This window comes from Lipophrys pholis (genome assembly GCF_963383615.2).
Source record: "Lipophrys pholis genome assembly, chromosome: 21".
Classification (NCBI taxonomy): Eukaryota; Metazoa; Chordata; class Actinopteri; order Blenniiformes; family Blenniidae; genus Lipophrys; species Lipophrys pholis.
In genome coordinates, this window is record NC_137649.1 from 4,640,703 (window position 1) to 4,657,708 (window position 17,006).

At 41.8% G+C, this 17,006-nt stretch overlaps 1 protein-coding gene across 1 annotated transcript in view; it reads right to left on the minus strand.

Annotated features, from left to right (window-relative positions):
* The window catches only part of xrn2 (5'-3' exoribonuclease 2), a 49,223-nt gene extending 37,355 nt beyond the window's left edge, over positions 1 to 11,868 (minus strand). Inside the window, exons 1-16 of the mRNA XM_080490378.1 lie at positions 11,631 to 11,868; positions 11,378 to 11,505; positions 9,620 to 9,731; positions 8,592 to 8,703; positions 8,265 to 8,323; positions 8,090 to 8,179; positions 7,944 to 8,016; positions 7,302 to 7,352; positions 6,405 to 6,562; positions 5,004 to 5,078; positions 3,435 to 3,568; positions 2,777 to 2,834; positions 2,542 to 2,649; positions 1,709 to 1,753; positions 1,312 to 1,443; positions 815 to 859 (exon numbers count right to left, since the gene is read on the minus strand). Coding sequence (XP_080346504.1) covers positions 815 to 859; positions 1,312 to 1,443; positions 1,709 to 1,753; positions 2,542 to 2,649; positions 2,777 to 2,834; positions 3,435 to 3,568; positions 5,004 to 5,078; positions 6,405 to 6,562; positions 7,302 to 7,352; positions 7,944 to 8,016; positions 8,090 to 8,179; positions 8,265 to 8,323; positions 8,592 to 8,703; positions 9,620 to 9,731; positions 11,378 to 11,505; positions 11,631 to 11,705 — 1,455 coding nt within the window. The 5' untranslated portion in view covers positions 11,706 to 11,868. The remainder of the gene's footprint in view (positions 1 to 814; positions 860 to 1,311; positions 1,444 to 1,708; positions 1,754 to 2,541; positions 2,650 to 2,776; positions 2,835 to 3,434; positions 3,569 to 5,003; positions 5,079 to 6,404; positions 6,563 to 7,301; positions 7,353 to 7,943; positions 8,017 to 8,089; positions 8,180 to 8,264; positions 8,324 to 8,591; positions 8,704 to 9,619; positions 9,732 to 11,377; positions 11,506 to 11,630) is intronic.
* Positions 11,869 to 17,006: the final 5,138 nt, after the last annotated feature.

The window sequence follows — 17,006 nt, forward strand, 5'->3', positions numbered from 1 at the left end:
CACTACTTTTTCTACTTAACCTTCCCCTTTTCCCCACAGCCTTTGTGCTCCTTTCATTCATGTGCTAATGTATGGGCAGGAAATTTACTGGCTCGAGAGACACTCTAAAACAGGAGCACGTCCGTGAACTCGATGGAAAAGACAGAGTCAGTGTTCAGAGGCAACCGATGTGCAATTCAAACAAATGGCCAGAGGACAGAACGACGCAGGGATTCAAAATACACTGAACAAATTACAGCTACGTGTGTCATGTGGCCACTCGCTGGAGCTACGGAACCATCAGACAGAAGCGTCCCTTCATTCAGAAATTAAGCCACGGGTGTCAAATATATAACCTGTGGGCCAAAACCGGCCAGCAAGAGGCTCTAATCAGGCTAAACCACCAAGTAAATGGTAAAAATTCCAAAGGAAAACATTGATTTCTTAAACAAATTTAGTTTAGAGTAGTCGACAACACAACACGGAGACCCGAGCTGAGATATCAATGATGCTGCTACGAGAGCTAACAAACTAGCATTCGCCTCAAAGCTGTACTGTCAGGGTGAGTTCGTAAAAACACCCATAATGCAACAGCTACAGAATACGTTTCCTGGACATTCCACTGTATTTGCACTAGAAGGTTTCATTAAAATTGGCTTTATGTTGCGATTGGAGTCTTTTGTAAGAGTAATGTTTTTGTGTGATAATATAGACTTTTGCATCATGTATTCTCTGCATCCACATTGTTGAATGGAAAACTGTGAAATGCTGTTTCAGTGTCCGTTTGAAACAGTGTCCTTAAATGTTGGCATTTAAAAGATTGAACCGAACTCACATTGCTTCCGTTCTTCATCATGGCTTTCAGGGACTGAGCAGCATCCTGGAGAGAAGAAAGAAAAGAGAATCAGCATTTATTAAAGCGTCAAAGATTGAAAATACAATAATAAAATCAATAGATTCATTACTGCCAGTCAAAATGAAAAACATACACATAATATGGTGGGAAATGGTCACGTTGATTTGTTTTAATCTCGGGTCCTGAGGTTAATGGACAATATGTACTCTCTTGAATAATATCTCAATTACAAGAATATACAAATAAAATACATGTTATACTGTAGGAAAACCTGTTTATTTATTTATTTAATTTATTTATATATATACTGAGTCATTTGTGGATTAAGAAGCACAAGCGAGTATGTGGGTTGATGGTACTATAACATGCAGAAGAAATGACTATGATGTATGAAAACACATCTCTACTTAAAAGTTATGAATCGATATGGAAACATACTGAAATATACATGGTTTTCAGAATGGTTGCAGTGTTACCCGGTTGTGTTGCATCCTCATGTCGAAGGCCTGGTGTCGGGCATTCTGCACGGACTCGGGCCGGTCTCTTCTGCCCAGGGCGTGAGGGGCAAACTGGCCCGAGGTCATGTAGGCGGGGCCCTGCTGCTCCGCCTGCAGGAACACAAGAAAACTTAAGACCTGTTTACGTGACAACATTTCAAGTGAAAACATGACGTTTTTCAGGTACATGGCAGTTTTAAAAACTTTGTCTGTTTACATGGAGACGGCAGAAACGCTGAAAATGATGTCGTTTTCATGTTGGGCCACTATCTGTTGCTGTTGGTTGTTTTTGTAATGAAACCACACAAACATGCACAATGGAGAACAATACACTAGAAACAACAAGCTACATGAGCTTTCATCCAACTTTACTTACTCTCATCCTCCTTTTCTTCTCTTTATTTCTCCTCCTGAAGTTCTCCTGCAAGATATAAAAAAGGGCGTTGACACATTTCCAGCGGATCATGTAAACACCAAGCTGTGATAAGTTTCATCTGAACTCATGATTAAATCATAGCAGATATCTGCTAATGAGGAACAAGATTAACACACCAAATTTCTGATACTCTGATGCCTTTGTACATTCATAATTTGTTCTTCTGATATATATTGTTCTTTCTTTATCGATCACATTTCTGAAGTGGATGTAAACAAAGGGTGTTAAACATGGGGCCTATGGGCCAAAAATGGGCCGCAAGGGGCTCCAATCCAGCCCGCAGATTGTAAACATTTCAAAGAAAAATATTTTCTTTAACACACATCATGAGAAGCGACGCAACACTTAGATATTGGTGATGCACCCATTAAATCTAGCAAACTAACTGTATTTTGCACCAGAAAGTTTAATTAAAATTGGCTTTATGTTGAGATTGTCGTCATTTTAAGAGCAATTGTTTGTATTTTTTAATCACATATACTCTGCGCCGCAACAAAGAAAAGCTTTAAAGTTTAAATTTAAGGTTATTATGTCACTACTTTGCCAGTCTGGCCGACTCAAGATGAAATTTGGCTGTATGTGGAACCTGAACTAAAATGTGTTTAATACCACCATCTAATTAATTCAATAATCCCATTACCAGTTATTGGATTTTTATCCTCATATAAGTGATGAATAAATTTGCCTCTTTGAACCACAGGCTGGACTTTGCACACAGTGGATATCGGTGGGCCAGTTCTGAAGTTTCCTGTAAGAAAGTAGCGATTTTTCACCTCGTCGTCTTTGCGCTTCTTGAAGATGTTGTCCTCAGCCACGCCCACAGCCTGCATGATCATCTCCACCCGATCCAGCTTGACGTAGCCGTTCTCTGTCAGATAACCCTGCAGAGAGGCACACGACTGGTGAGATAACTCATCAAACCTTAATGTAAAAACCTGAAAATCCACATGCTGAATGACTTTCTGGATCTTTGCACATGTAGGTGCGTGGATAAAAGAGGATACTCACTCCAGTTTTGTGTACAACGTCTTTGTAGATGTTGACCAGCCGATCGATTGCTCCTTCTCTACAATTCAAAAACAGATAAACAAGTGAAATAGTCTATGATGATGACAGGACGAGAACAAAATGTGCCCGTTTTTCTTTGTGTTAAGGTCAGAAACCACCCAACGAGTCTTGATTCACATTTTGTATAAACGATTAAAGAGTGTTGAAACAACAGAACCCTGAGCTATTCTGTAAATGGACTTCATTATATAGTGCTTTTCAACTGCGTAAAGTGTTTTGGGGCTGTTCACAGAGTTCATCACATTCACACACACGTTCTCATACCGACCCATGCCGCCCTAGTGGATCAGCGACGGATGAAGTTCAGAAAAGAAAAGTTGGGCAGACACTACACACTGCTTTCTGGGTACTCCAGACTTCGTAGTATACTGGAGCCCTCAAGGCTGCTGGAGGTGGTTCAGGTATCATTTGCATATGGAGTATAAATTAGGCTTTATGGCATCTAATAAGTACTCATATCGGTATATGGTATCGGCAAGTAGTTAAAAGGTAGTCAGTACTCAAACATTAAAGAAGTGGCACCGTGCTTCCCTAACATGAACCAATAACATCGAGGGAAGGACCGAGGCAGGACTCGACAGGAAGATGCCGGGCTAACCTGATTTCTAAGGACGGAAGATGCGGCAGAAAGTCGTTGCCAACAAAGAAGCACATGAAGACCCAGTCGTCGACACTCCTCTCGAAGTCGAACTGGAACGGCAGGCTGGCCATGGTCAGCTCTCGGGCAAGATACTGAAAGTTTGGAGTCAAGGACATTTTTTAAATGGAAACACACCCAGAAGTATGAGCTTGAGCATTCACCTGGAAATTGCACGCAAAACAAATCTTTACCCAATATTTTGGTGCAAAACATGTTAAATGATTCAAATTAATAATAATTGACAGCAGTTTTAAGCTCCAAAAACAAATCTTACTGTTTACATTCTCTGAACGATATACATTGCTGCGATTCTCCATGCTTTTGTTTTTTTCTCTGTTCTCTCTCTCCTCTTCTTCATCTCCTTCCACTTCAAGGCTGTGGCCATGATTTTTTCAGGTGGGGGCTGAGCTCAATGTGTGTGTGATGTGTGTTACGCCGGGTGCGCATTATATTCAGGTCTCATTATACAGGTTATACACAAAATTTTTTATGAAATAAATGGTACAATAAGAAGCAGTTTGCATAATAGATGAATGCATAGCTTAAGTATTATTCATTTCTGCCATTATTTCAATAATACGTGTTGTTTTATCACACTGTTCATGATATAAATAATGATAATAATAATAATAATAATAATAAAGATTTAAGAAATAAGCATCGGCTACTACTTCCTCCTGTATCTGCGCCGTTTTGAGCATCTCTACTTCTCCAGAATTTTCTCTTAAAGTGTTATTTGTCTTCCTGACCTCGTCTCACTATTGTAGCCATCATGCGCTGCCTTCAGTGATGCGTTCAGGTGCTTCACGTAATTCCGATCCGCTGCACCACCACGGAAGCCGTGTTTAAAACTAGTTTTCTTCCTTTAAAACAATCTAACCACACCCACCGGTGTTGTCAGATCCGCTGCTACATGTAGAGTTAGACAGTTTTATACAGGGCTTACAGGGAGAACTTGTGGGAAGGGCTTTTCTGCAGCAGGCAGACTACCTGCACACACACGGCCGTATGCGGGAATTCCCTCACTGTAAAAGACAGATTTGCAGGAATTGACTAAAATATGCGCGATCCCGCAGTGAAATTCAAGCCCTGCTGTAGAACCACCCTGAACATGGAGCTCTGACCTTGTTGCCTCATGAGTGGTAATTATAACCAAAAACAGCTCAGTCGGGGTTGTACTATCTATTTTCTCCGCTAAAAACTAGTACGCAAGTTTTTCCATTATTATATTTTGTGATGTGCAGGTGTTGGAAGTCGGAGCTGAAGGAGATCAGTGGAGCATTTGCTGAAAAGCTCTGGGGCACAATATATAGAAAAATGTATTTACATTGAACGCATGAAAAACACCCGAGCGCTACAGCATCTATTTACCCAAGGTTTGTTGAAGCAGGTCTAGGATCTAAATATTTCTTACATTTGTAACAGTTTTGTAATTTAATCAGCCTGATTTGATTTTCATCTCAATAAACCAATATTCTAACACAGAGCTGAATAAGATCATGCTTAAATTTAACAGAGTGAACTGACCTCCCGTAGGACACACAGTCGGATGAAAATGAACTCCTGCTCGGATGTCGGCATCGAGTCTGCAAACTCGTCATGCTGAGAGGGAAAAAGAAAGCAGGGGAGTGGCTTGAACTCATCCATCCATATATCCATCCATTTTCTTCTGCTTATCCGTTTCCGGGTCGCCGGGGTGACAGTCTGAGCACCGTCACCCAGATGGCTTGAACTCAGTTCTTTTAAAATGTTGAGACAGAGTCAGAGACCCTTCTGAAAATACTCCACGTCTACAAATGTTACCTAACGCTGCCAATGAATGGATGAAAAAGTCAGAATCTACTGACAATACAGCAGCCTTATTGTAAGTTGACTGATTACAGAGAAAAATACATTTTTTTGATGCTCACTTTAATTGCAATCAGTGAAAAACAAAGTTCGTTGACGCTTCAGTGTGAAGAAAGTATAACGGGCCAGACCACTCACAAGAAGTAGAGCACAACACTTCACTGTTTGGTGCATATCAAATCCAGCAGTATGATTTAAATATACTTCACACTTACAAATTAAACCTGGTTCACAGGCTGCAGTCAGCACGTGGGCAACAGGTTGGACACCACATCCGGACCAGAGCTCGTTTGAGGGAAAGTCCACTTCATTAGTGTGAAAGCTCCCCTCAATTGGGATTTGGATCAAAGAAGTGAACTCTGGTTCACTTGGACGCGGGTCTCAATTCACTTGCAGGTGAACTGAGGTCCAGTTTACGAACATGCGAATGGGTCACAGACCATCAGTAAACTTTCCAGCAGACTGAGTGAGAGGACGTGACGTAGAGCACGGTGCGTTTTGGGTAGTAAACCAACAAAGCTAACAAGCCAATCCGAATAAGCAGACGCCAAGCACAAAGAAGATGTGGAGTAGTGAGGAAGTACCAGCGCTCATTGATATAAGGTCAGAAGACTTTATATCGCCACTGCTTGTGGCTTTAAGATAATTAATTAATGAAAAGCCGTCCTCGGCATTAGCTCATACGTGCATCGTCGTGACCCGCCCTACTCTGCCTCTGATTGGCCGGTCAGTAAACATAGACATTAACCAATCAGATCAGTGAATACTAGCCATCAGAGTTGGGCAGGTCATGGCTTCATCATGCTATCGGGAAATGAAGGGCAATATGGCTTAATTAAAGATACTGGTGAATGGTGCTTCACGGAGGATTTGGAAGTGGGTGTATCAGTGCTGGCTGAACAAGTAGTGAGTATACGTTGTATATTCATGTATACTCTGGACGACACCACTGCAAACAACCACTAGATTTTTCAAGCATGTAGTATCAATAGTAATGGCTTCTGAAACTTCGGGCAGCATAGGATGTATTCATTAAGAAACTAATAAATGTGTATATATTGGTGAACCAACAGCACTCACCTCCCCCTTCTTCTCCCGGGCCACCCCCTGGCAGTCTTTGAGCTCGTGGCCGACCTGTCCGCAGAGCGCGCAGGGCCGGGGCTTGTTGGGTTTGAACTCTTCTCTGATGATGGTGAAGTTAGGCTCGTGTGTGGCAAGGCCCAACATGATCAGATCAGCTGAAACAACGAAGAACAGACGTCCCATCATTTCTTCAGCTCTTGACTTCACCTTTCATCAGCCATCCACTGAAATACTTCAACTGTTGACTTGTTATAGGGACGAATAATACACATTGCAATCTTTTAAAAGTCATACAACATGATGTGACAGGAAGAGATTATCACTGAATTGTCAAAGGAATACTAATGCAGGAATACAGATAGCTGGAATTGACATTCTGAGAACTCATGAAATCATTTCTTGCTGTAAAACTTGATAAAAATACTAAAAGTAAATCTCATTTTTGCATAGTTAGTGGGAATAGACTGATGGGAGCTTTCGTTCCTATTTCAATGGTATTTATTATCTATCTTAACGTGTCCATTGGTGTCATGGGATGGGGTTGGGAGACGTTCGGTTTGCTCAATAACAAAAAGTAGCTAAATTGGAAAAATATAAACCAATTCCACATTTCATTGTATTCCTAAAAAAAAAAAAGTAAAAACAAAAGATCCTTTCATAGTTGTAGAGTTTAAGGACCTGATAATTAAATGCCAACAAGCAGCGGCTTTAACTTTGCCCACTGAAACAGTGGGGGCACCACACACATTCAATCTCAACTTGTATGAAATACCACACGAGACAGTGACACCACATTCACTTCTGACTGGAAACTAGTTACCATGTGGAGTTTGATGAGGTCAGCAGATTAAACTGGAGAGAAACTGTTTGATGAGGCGGACTTTAAAGGCTTACCGTCGGCTCCGCACAGGCAGTGGTGCGTGTTGGGGTCATGGTGGGGCTGGGCTGTCAAAATAAATCAGAAACAGTGAGTCAACAGAACATCTGACACGGTTTGTGTGTTTTCAATTAAGGTTTCGTTGAGTTTGTTGAGAATGAAAGAGTCAACAGGACATTCAGTTTAACTGCATTTTGGTTTCTCTGTCAGACTGATTAAATTGAATTTCCAGACAAAACAAGAGCAGCCCAGATACGACTCCTTGTATCAATCATGGGGAAAGTTTGTAGTTTTACAGACAGTAGTTTTTAAATAGGAGCAATACTCACACCATGGAACAAACTGACCATGAGAAAGTGATCTTTTGGGTAAGACAGGGCACCCATGACTATTTGAACTATTACTGAGCTGCAATGTGGCATTACCTTTTCTGCGTATTTCAGAAAAGTAAGTATCAGTTTGAGGTCACGCTAAAGCGTTGTATAAACAGGGCCTTAGACTTCACATATTTTATTTGCATCATGATTAACTGGAGAAAGTGAAGCGAGATTTGATTTGAATTGTGTCCTCAACAATTGCAATACTAAGTATTGCAGCTAAGAATGAATGCTATGTTGCTCCAGTGTGTGCGCATGCAATAGTTTCAGATAAAACTTTACCCCTCTGTTTCCTGATGAAATCCATGATCTTGTGTTCACCTTCACCTGGGACGCTGGCATCAGACAGTAACACCTGCACACAGAAACCATCAGCCAGTGGGAGCATTAAACATGTAAACATGAACGACAGTATGTGAAACACTCACGGTAACGTTCTTCCAGCCGGGGTCATTGCTCAGTCTCTCGGCCACGTAGTATCGTAGACAGTGTGCCAGGTTGTCCATGAACTCTGTTCCCTACAAACACAATCACATCACTGAAAGACGCTTCATATGGAACTACAGATCTAAATAAAGAAATGCAGCCCTCTAACAAACTTACTGGTGTGATACAGTTGCTGTCAAATCTCTCTTTGATCTCCTCAGGGGGAAGATAACCTCCTGTAAAGGGGAAAAAAAGACATTTAAACTAGACTAAAATGTCTTTGTTGAGGACCTGCTGATGATAATCACAACTTGAAAAATGTTTTTAAAAAAAACAACAGTTTCCAATAGCCGTTTCTGTTCACTCTGAAATACTTTCATGGCATCCGAAATAATACATAAACTTTCTATCTGACCTGCGATTGTATCTTTCTCTTAACTCTCTCACGGACTAGTAAAATAAAATGCATTCGACACCCCTGCAATAGTGTTAAACGGCACACACCTTTCTGGATGATCTCCTCCCTGATGCGGTGCTTCTCGTCTGTGAGCTCCACTCCCTCTTTGGAAGCGCGAAACCGCCGAGAGCGCTGCTGGTTCATTTTGGCACGTGGAGCCTGAGCAGGGTTAAAAAAGAACAGAAAGTTCATGTGTCACTTGAAACCAGTGGATTACTCTGAACACAGCAGGCCGGATGTGACTGAAAAGTGAAGGGATAATTAAAAACTGCAGTCTGGTAGTTCCCAATGTTGTCCTCCGAGCAAAATTGGTTTAAAATCACGTATTGGAATAGCATGTGATCCAACAATATGAGCGAGTGCAAAGTGCCACGAAACAAAGATTTCGATTTTGTGAATACAAACATCTCCCATCAAGTAGTTGATAGAAGAAAAGAAACATGAGGAAACTCCTGCTGAAGGTTAGAAGAGATCTCGGAAGCTTTGGGTCAGATTATGGCTGCTAAAAATCCATAACGATAATCCAACATACATTGTTTATACGATCCTTTTAGTTGCGGGTTTAGTTCTGAGGTTGAAAATGTCTTTACAAGTCCAAAAAGTACTTTTTCCATTCAACTTTTGTTCAAACCATAAATAAAGTGTGAAAAATGGCCTAAGTTCGAGAAAACTTTATTATCAATGAGGGGAATTAGTTAACAGCCAAAAAAAACCATTTTTAATATGTATGACAGGCATCAGAAATAGGACACACTCTCAGAAAATAAGTCAGCAACAAGAGCAAGAGATTAAGAAAATAAAGACAATATAAAAGCTCTGTCAGTAGATAAATCTAAAATAAAGTGCGCAACAGAAAAAAAATAAACACGCCTATATTCTTCTTGTTGTTTGGACATCTTTTTAGATGTTGGCGAGTCCATAACTGGCAAAAATACTTCTATAATGTAACATGCATTAGGCTTTCAATTAACCCAGAATGCAGGGCTGTTGTACAAGTAATGATTCCAGATTTTATCCCAATACGCCAGTGTGAGAAAATTTGAACCAGACTGAAGGCAAGAAAGCAGAGACTCACCACTCCATCGATGGCCATGTACAGGACTCTCCTGGGCCGCACGATGTTGAACAGACGATCAATGTATTCAAATATGGCGACCATCATCTCGTCTTCATTTTTGGGGGCAGGTCTGAAAGAGACACCAGTTTTAAAGGCATTGCATTGGCTCCCCGTGCCTTTTAGAATAGATTCTCAGGTTCTTGATGGTCTTGCGCCATCTCCTCTTAAAAATTTGCTGTCATCTTATGAACCCTGGCGATTTCTCAGGTCCTCCGACAACGGCCTTTTAGTAATTCCCACCATTATGCTTTTAAGTCTCAGGGTGTTTTGGTTGGCATGTGCAGTGATGGCCTAGAGCAGGGGTCGGCAACCCGCGGCTTTTTTCATTCCTCTGCTGCGGCTCCTTGAGCCTCGGTCCCACTTAAGTACATCTCTGAGTGGGGCGGTACGGTAAGGCAAAGAGCATTCCTAACTGTGTTGCGCTGTCCCACTAAAGAGAGTGCGGTAAAATGAAGGCGGGGTTGTGAATGACGTAGAGTGTAATGTCATTACTTAACAATAGTCGCGCGAAAAACGTGGAAGTTGCGGCCGCAACTCACAGCAGCCGCAACTCCTGTTCAGTGGGAAACGGGTCCAAATGGCTCTTTGAGTGTTGCAGGTTGCCGACCCCTGGCCTAGAGGTTAGAGAAGCGGCCTTGCGATTGGGAGTTTGCAGGTTCGAGTCCCACTGAAACATGGACAGATCACAAACACGGGTTCCTGAGGATGAAACTTGACCCACTTGAGTTCCCAAGGGGATAAATAGAGTGGGTGTAGTTGAAATGATTTCAGGTTTTTTTTTTTGTTTGTTATAAATGTGCGTGTATATATATGAGGAAGGGTTGGCTCAGTTGGTAGTGTTCATCTCTCAATCAGGAAGTGTGGACTGAGTGCCATGCAAGACAGTCGCCTCCATTAGAATGTGAATGAGAACGTGACTAAGGCCCTGTTTACACGACAACGTTTCACGTGACAACACCTAATCCGTATTTAAAAAAGGAGGGTGTTTACACTGCAGCAGCGAACACAGAGACTACGTTGTAGTTAGTATGCCAGGCCATAGGAGGGCGCTGTTGCTTGATTTTGTAATGAAACTACACAGACGTGTGCAGAGAACAATACACTAGAAACGTGTAGAAAATGGAGAGAACCCGACACCCGTATGGACTGATGATACATCAGATGCTATCAGGGGTGAGTCTCAACTATAAAACTACTGATATGGACGATAAAACTAGAATATGGACCGCGGGTCGTACCACTACGCGGCTGCCATGTTTGTTTACAACTGGATGAGCAGGAGGGAGGGGGAGAGATGTGCATGCGCAGTAACAGGCTCTGCAGCCTCTGGGCAGTCTCCGCAGGAGGGATTTGCACCGTGAAAGAATCTTTCCACCTTGGGAGCCGGATTAAAAACTTTGCGGATACACTCAAATTCGTTGTCGTGTAAACGGGGCCTAACACTTAAGGTTGAACTCCAAATCCATAGGAGGGGGAGTATCACGCTGTTTTGATTTTGATTTCGCCCTGGAAAACAGATTGTGCTGCATTTTAAAATGCAAAAACTGCTATATCAATAACGTCTGATTGTCAAAACCAACATGTTTTCAGGGATTTCCTTTTATACTTGACAATTTCACTTCCGTTGTGAATGAATGATATGAACCGTCCTTAAAGCATCTTTACAGCTTTATTAACTTCAAAAACAATCAAATGAAATAAGACATCCAGTCTTACTTGTCTTCTGGATGAGTACACGGATGAATGATCCCGTTCATGTCCAAGTACAAATTATCAAACTCCACCTCGTTGGGGTTTGGTTTGGTTGTATCGACAGGAATACGAACTCCATTACACTCTTTACCCTGTAGGGATGGGAAACAACACACATCAACATAAATTCGTAATAAAACACACGTTCCGTGTTATCTGATTGCTTAAAAAATAAAAAATAGAGTACAGTTCAACCGTTGATGCTAAGCTAACGTACCTTCTCCTCAACACAATGCACAACAATTGACGGATATTTGCGGCTCAGCCAACGGAAAAACGCCGGGACTCCCATCTCCGGTGAACGTTCGTCTTTCTGTCAGCTCGATAAAACAATGAGAAGTCGTCACAGACGGTTAAAAGAGCAGAATTAGAACAGGACGCAGGTTGTGGAGAAGACAAACACTTCGGCTACATGCTGCTCCGGGCCGCCATTATTTTATTACGTCTTCCGGTTCAAGTCCGCTTATTCCGGAGCTGTCCAAAAAAGGATCCATAAAGCACAGCGACACTAGAGGCCGGGCATGGTACTGCAGTCACCTAAAGTTAATTCGCTTGGCTTTTTTGAAAAGGAATAAATAAATAAACAGATAAATAAATAACAGAGAACATGACATGTAATTTATTATAAAGATGATATGATATGATATGATATGATATGATATGATATGATATGATATGATATGATATGATATGCCTGTGATGCGTTAATTAGTAATGCGTTACTCTTGTATGACCACTTTTTTCAGTAACAAGTAATCTAACGCGTTACTATTTCCAAAACAGTAATCAGATTGAAGTCACTTCTCCAAGTCACTGTGCAAACGTCCAACAGAACAAGTTTCTTGTCTGCAAACCCTCTATTATTAAACAGAACCGGACTGCTCCTCCGTCCTCCTCTAAACGGACAAACGCAGTGTGTCTGCACGCTCGCCTGACCCGCCCCCTTCTCCAGTCTCAGCCAATCACAGGCCAGCTCGTTCTAACGGCGAGTTCAGGTGACACAAAAGAATAGAAACTAACAATCATGATCACAAAACTATATAATTGCAACAAGAACACAACTGCAGAGACGGTTCACTATTTTTGTAATTGTCCTGAGTAAAAAGATATATTGGCAGGAATTTTTTAGCAAAACCGATTTCCTTTTTTATGTTGAGTCGGCAGCGGCTGAAAGTTACTAAAAAGTTATTTGTATTGTAACTTAGTTACTTTTACAAACAAGTAATTAGTAAAATAATTAAGTTACTTTTAAAGGCATAACTAGTAATCAGTAATATGATTACTTTTTCAAGGTAATTTTGGCAACACTGTATATGATATGATATGATATGATTTGATATGATATGATAGACGTCATGTTATTTCATGACATGATACAAGATGACACGACATGAGTACTATTAAAAACTTTGCAATATTCTATGATACAATAGATACTATATGAGACATGAGACATAATATATCATATATGTAATATATGTTTATATGACGATACATTGCATGACAGTATTTGCAATGATGTTTATTGATCACAATAAATAGAATTTTTTAATACTTATTAAGACCCAAAAAAACAAAACCAGCAGAGAAAAACCCGCCCCTCTCTTTCGCTTTCTCTCTCTCTGGGGTCCATATTCCTTGTAATTGCGCTGTGGTTGATCTTACATGATGCTCCTTTAATGGGGGACTCTCTGCACGGATGCCCTCTCATTTCACAACCCTGCAACTCCACATTTAAGGTGAATTAGATTTTTTCCCCCCAATCCTCTCGTCTTCACTGACTCATACAGGGAAAGAGGAGGAAGAGGAGGAGGAGGAGGAGGCAGAGCGGTGGGGGGAGGCGGGGGGAGGGTTGACAGGAAAGGGGCCATTAGCCTCCCCTCTTCAGGCAAGGTGGGTCTGACATCAACACTGCCGTATTATTACTGCAAAGAGCCGCTGATGGAAAACACTTGGCCTGCTCCGATGAGCCATTTCCATAAACATTTACGCTGGAGTTGCAGGTAATAGGACGACGCCATCATTGCTGTGTTTGTGGAGCGAAATAGAGGGGACGAAGGGAAATCTGATGCAAATAGCACACAGAGGTGTTCCAGCTCAGGAATGTGACTGGAAAACACACATTTTGTCAGCTGCAGATGAGGTGTTCACTGAAATCACAGGGAAATACCTGCTGATTTCAGCCTCTGGTTGAGTCCAAACGAATTTCCATAAAAATGTTGTCAAGGAAAAATGAAAATGAGATGTTATTTAAACAAACATGGAGCGGAATTTCTCTCTGAAGTCTTAGTTTGGATGCCTCAGGAGTAAATAGGACTAAATAAAACGTACAAAGTGGATCATTGTGTAATATTCTTTTGTGAGCTTTTCCCTTTTCTACTGAAGATTCTCTGAGATGATTTCCCCTCATTGTGACTAAAAGAGGGAGAGCTCCCTCACCTGGTGGAGCATCATAAACAGTGTTAGAGTACTTCCTGTGGGTTCGACTGCATCTTTTGGACTCAATCCGACAGTTTTCTCAATGAAGAAAATTCACATTTTACCACATCTGGATGTGTTTGGTTTTTAAAGCTCCTCTTGAGCCTGACGTAGAGCAGACTCCAACACTTCCTCACATGCATCAAACACGGCATAACTTCAAACAGATTTCATCTAAACTGCATACATAAGTAATTTTTTGTTTATTACACTTAATGATATCATGATGGGCAAATTGTTTTCTTTCCTACTCTTATGTATGTCTTAGATATCTTAGAAGTGAAATTCCACCTCAAGCATGTCCTCAAACTCAGTGTGACTCAGCAGGAAAACCACATTTTATCAAGCTGCAGTGGCCGCACAAAGAAAGTTATAAAGTTAAATATTACGATATGCATATTCAAAGAGACAGTAGAGGGTGCCGAACAACACATAGATTTGAAAATCAACTACAAAGCGACTGAAAATATGCGTAGAATTAATTTTAAACTATTGTGAAGAAGACTGAAAAAGGGCTGCAACAAAGCTCGGGAAGAAACAAAACAAAGAGTCAAATCCATTCAGAAATGTCATTACTACATCCACAAAAAGAACCAATGTGAGAGCCAGTGCAGAACTACAAAGGATGCTGGAAAAGTGATGTACAAAAGCCCTTGAGGTCTCAAGACGCAATGGAATATCTGTAACCATGGATGTGCCTCATTCACTTGTCATGTGTTTCATGAGAGCGGTGGTCACAAAGTTTGGGATTCCTAAGCGGCAGACTCAAGTCATGGACGTGAGTCGAACACGTGAATAAACGCAAATTGATCACAAAACACACTTATCAGACACGACCATGTAGACGATGGAATGAAAAAGAGACGTTAGCAAAACGACTTCGGGGTCATCAGGGTTATTTGCATCGTCCGGCTCAAATGGAGGCCACACAGTGGGGCAGTGGTTTGCTCTCTTGGCTCACAATGAGAAGGATGTGGGTTCAACTACAGAAGGGCTGGATTTTTCCACTTCCCCCATCTCCTCTATTGCAACACTAACAACCTCAAGTCCCTGTCTCCACCCCCTCCATCCAACCTCTTCTTCTTGCACGTTCACCTTCCCACCTGGCTCCTTTTCTTTCACACACATGTATTCTGTCTGGTCTCCACTGACCTCCACCTCTCCAGGTTCTCGCCCTCTCTCACCACCCATTACAATGTTGTGTGCAAACACCATGGTTCACAATGCTTCTTGCACTAAGCTAATCACTCATCCTGTCCATCGCCATTGCAGGCAAGAAGGTAATGCTCATCTCAGCACTGTCCCGCCGTCCTCGGACATGTCCTGCACCAGCCTCTTGTACTTCTTTATCATTTCTTCACACTGTACTCCTCTCTTTCTAGACAAAGAAAGACGGTGAAACTCCTGACAGAAAGAAAAGAAAATCCTCTCTGGATGTAAACGCAAATAAAACAACAAAAACTGCTCCGTGACAAAAAGAAACACAAAAGTGAAAAAGAAACAAAGAAAGATCAATACTGGTTTCTAAAATAAAATAAGCTCCAATAACAATGAATGGAGAACAATTTCTATAGGTTAGAAATAAAATACACACACACACACACACACACACACACACACACACACACACACACACACACACACACACACACACACACACACACACACACACACACACACACACACACACACACACACACACACACACACACACACACACACACACACTTAAGTATCCAATCAATATTTTTATTTTCAGTGAGCTTTGTGTTTTCATGTGGAACATTCCCACTCTGCATCTCACACACACCGGAGATGAAATCAAAAACACACACATTACATGCAAACCATCTGATTAATGTGATTTTAATAAAGGAGCGATTCAAGGGAAAAGTATCTATTTTTCCGTCGTGTTTGTCCAATTCAGAATGTACCGGAGCCCTGCGCTGACAAAGGCGGCGGCTAAACGTGTCGGCGCCCCTTTTCCTCCTCGCGCCTTTGATTAGCTGATCCCTTTAGCCCGCACATGAAAAGCTCAGCAGGAATTCACATGGTATAATGGAGCAATTTGTGTCTCCAAGGTTGTGATGTGTCCTCCGTGGCTCGCCGAATGTCTTCGCATCTGAGCCTCTTTGAGTCGGTTTCTGCCCATTGTGCAGCTGGAATAAAGGCCTGCAGGGCTTTCTTCTTCTTCTTCTTCTTCTTCTTCTTCGTCTTCTTCTTCTTCTTCTTCTTCTTCTTCTTGATAAATCCTTCTAGAACTGCTTCCAGGCTCAATTTTTATTTTTCTCTTTTGTTCCTCTTTTGGACCAAACTCTTGATGTGATTGGTGCTGAACATCGTGTAAAGATGCAGTATGGAAACTTTTAAGCATTTCATATATTTAAACTAAACTAATGAAAGAAAACAACAGTGAAGACGTCAGTCCATTGATGTCGATGTCTTAGATATTAGTCTGGCCTCAGATATCAGCAAGTGTTGGCAGAGTGGTTTCATGTTGAAGTGTCCGCGGGCAGGACTCTGAAGGCCAAACTGCTCCCATTGGATGGATAGAACACCTTGCATGGCAGCCACAGCCAATGGCATGTTGGCCAGGCAAAGACACGGGGATCCATTCACTACTGGCGTGAGCGTGCGTTTCGGGCGATCACATGTGGCGAGCTCTGAAGGACAAGAGTAAACAGGCACCAAAGCTCATTCACTCAGACCTCTTCCCAAGGTAATCAGGGACGCATTTGACCCCGGTGGCTTTGTAGTGTGAACAGCATGTGTCGCGAATGTGCTCCTGGACAGTGGCGTCGCGGGGAAAATACGTAGTACGTACATGTTATCAGTACGCATCGAATGCAGCAGTCAGAGCTATGCAGTTTTTCCCAACTTTCCAAACAAACTATGGAACAAAAGATGGACGTCCGTGCTTGGAGGACTGCAGAGACACAATGTGTTATAGCGGCCTGGGCAGTGGATCCGTCCAGCCTTTTAATAGAAGTGACACTGCTGTGCTTAGCCCAAAATCTATGATAAGAAAAATGTTTAAAAGTCTGCGCCAGGGCTCGCCACATGTGATCGGATCACCCAAAACGCATGTTAACGCCGAGTGTGAACAGGCCCGCCG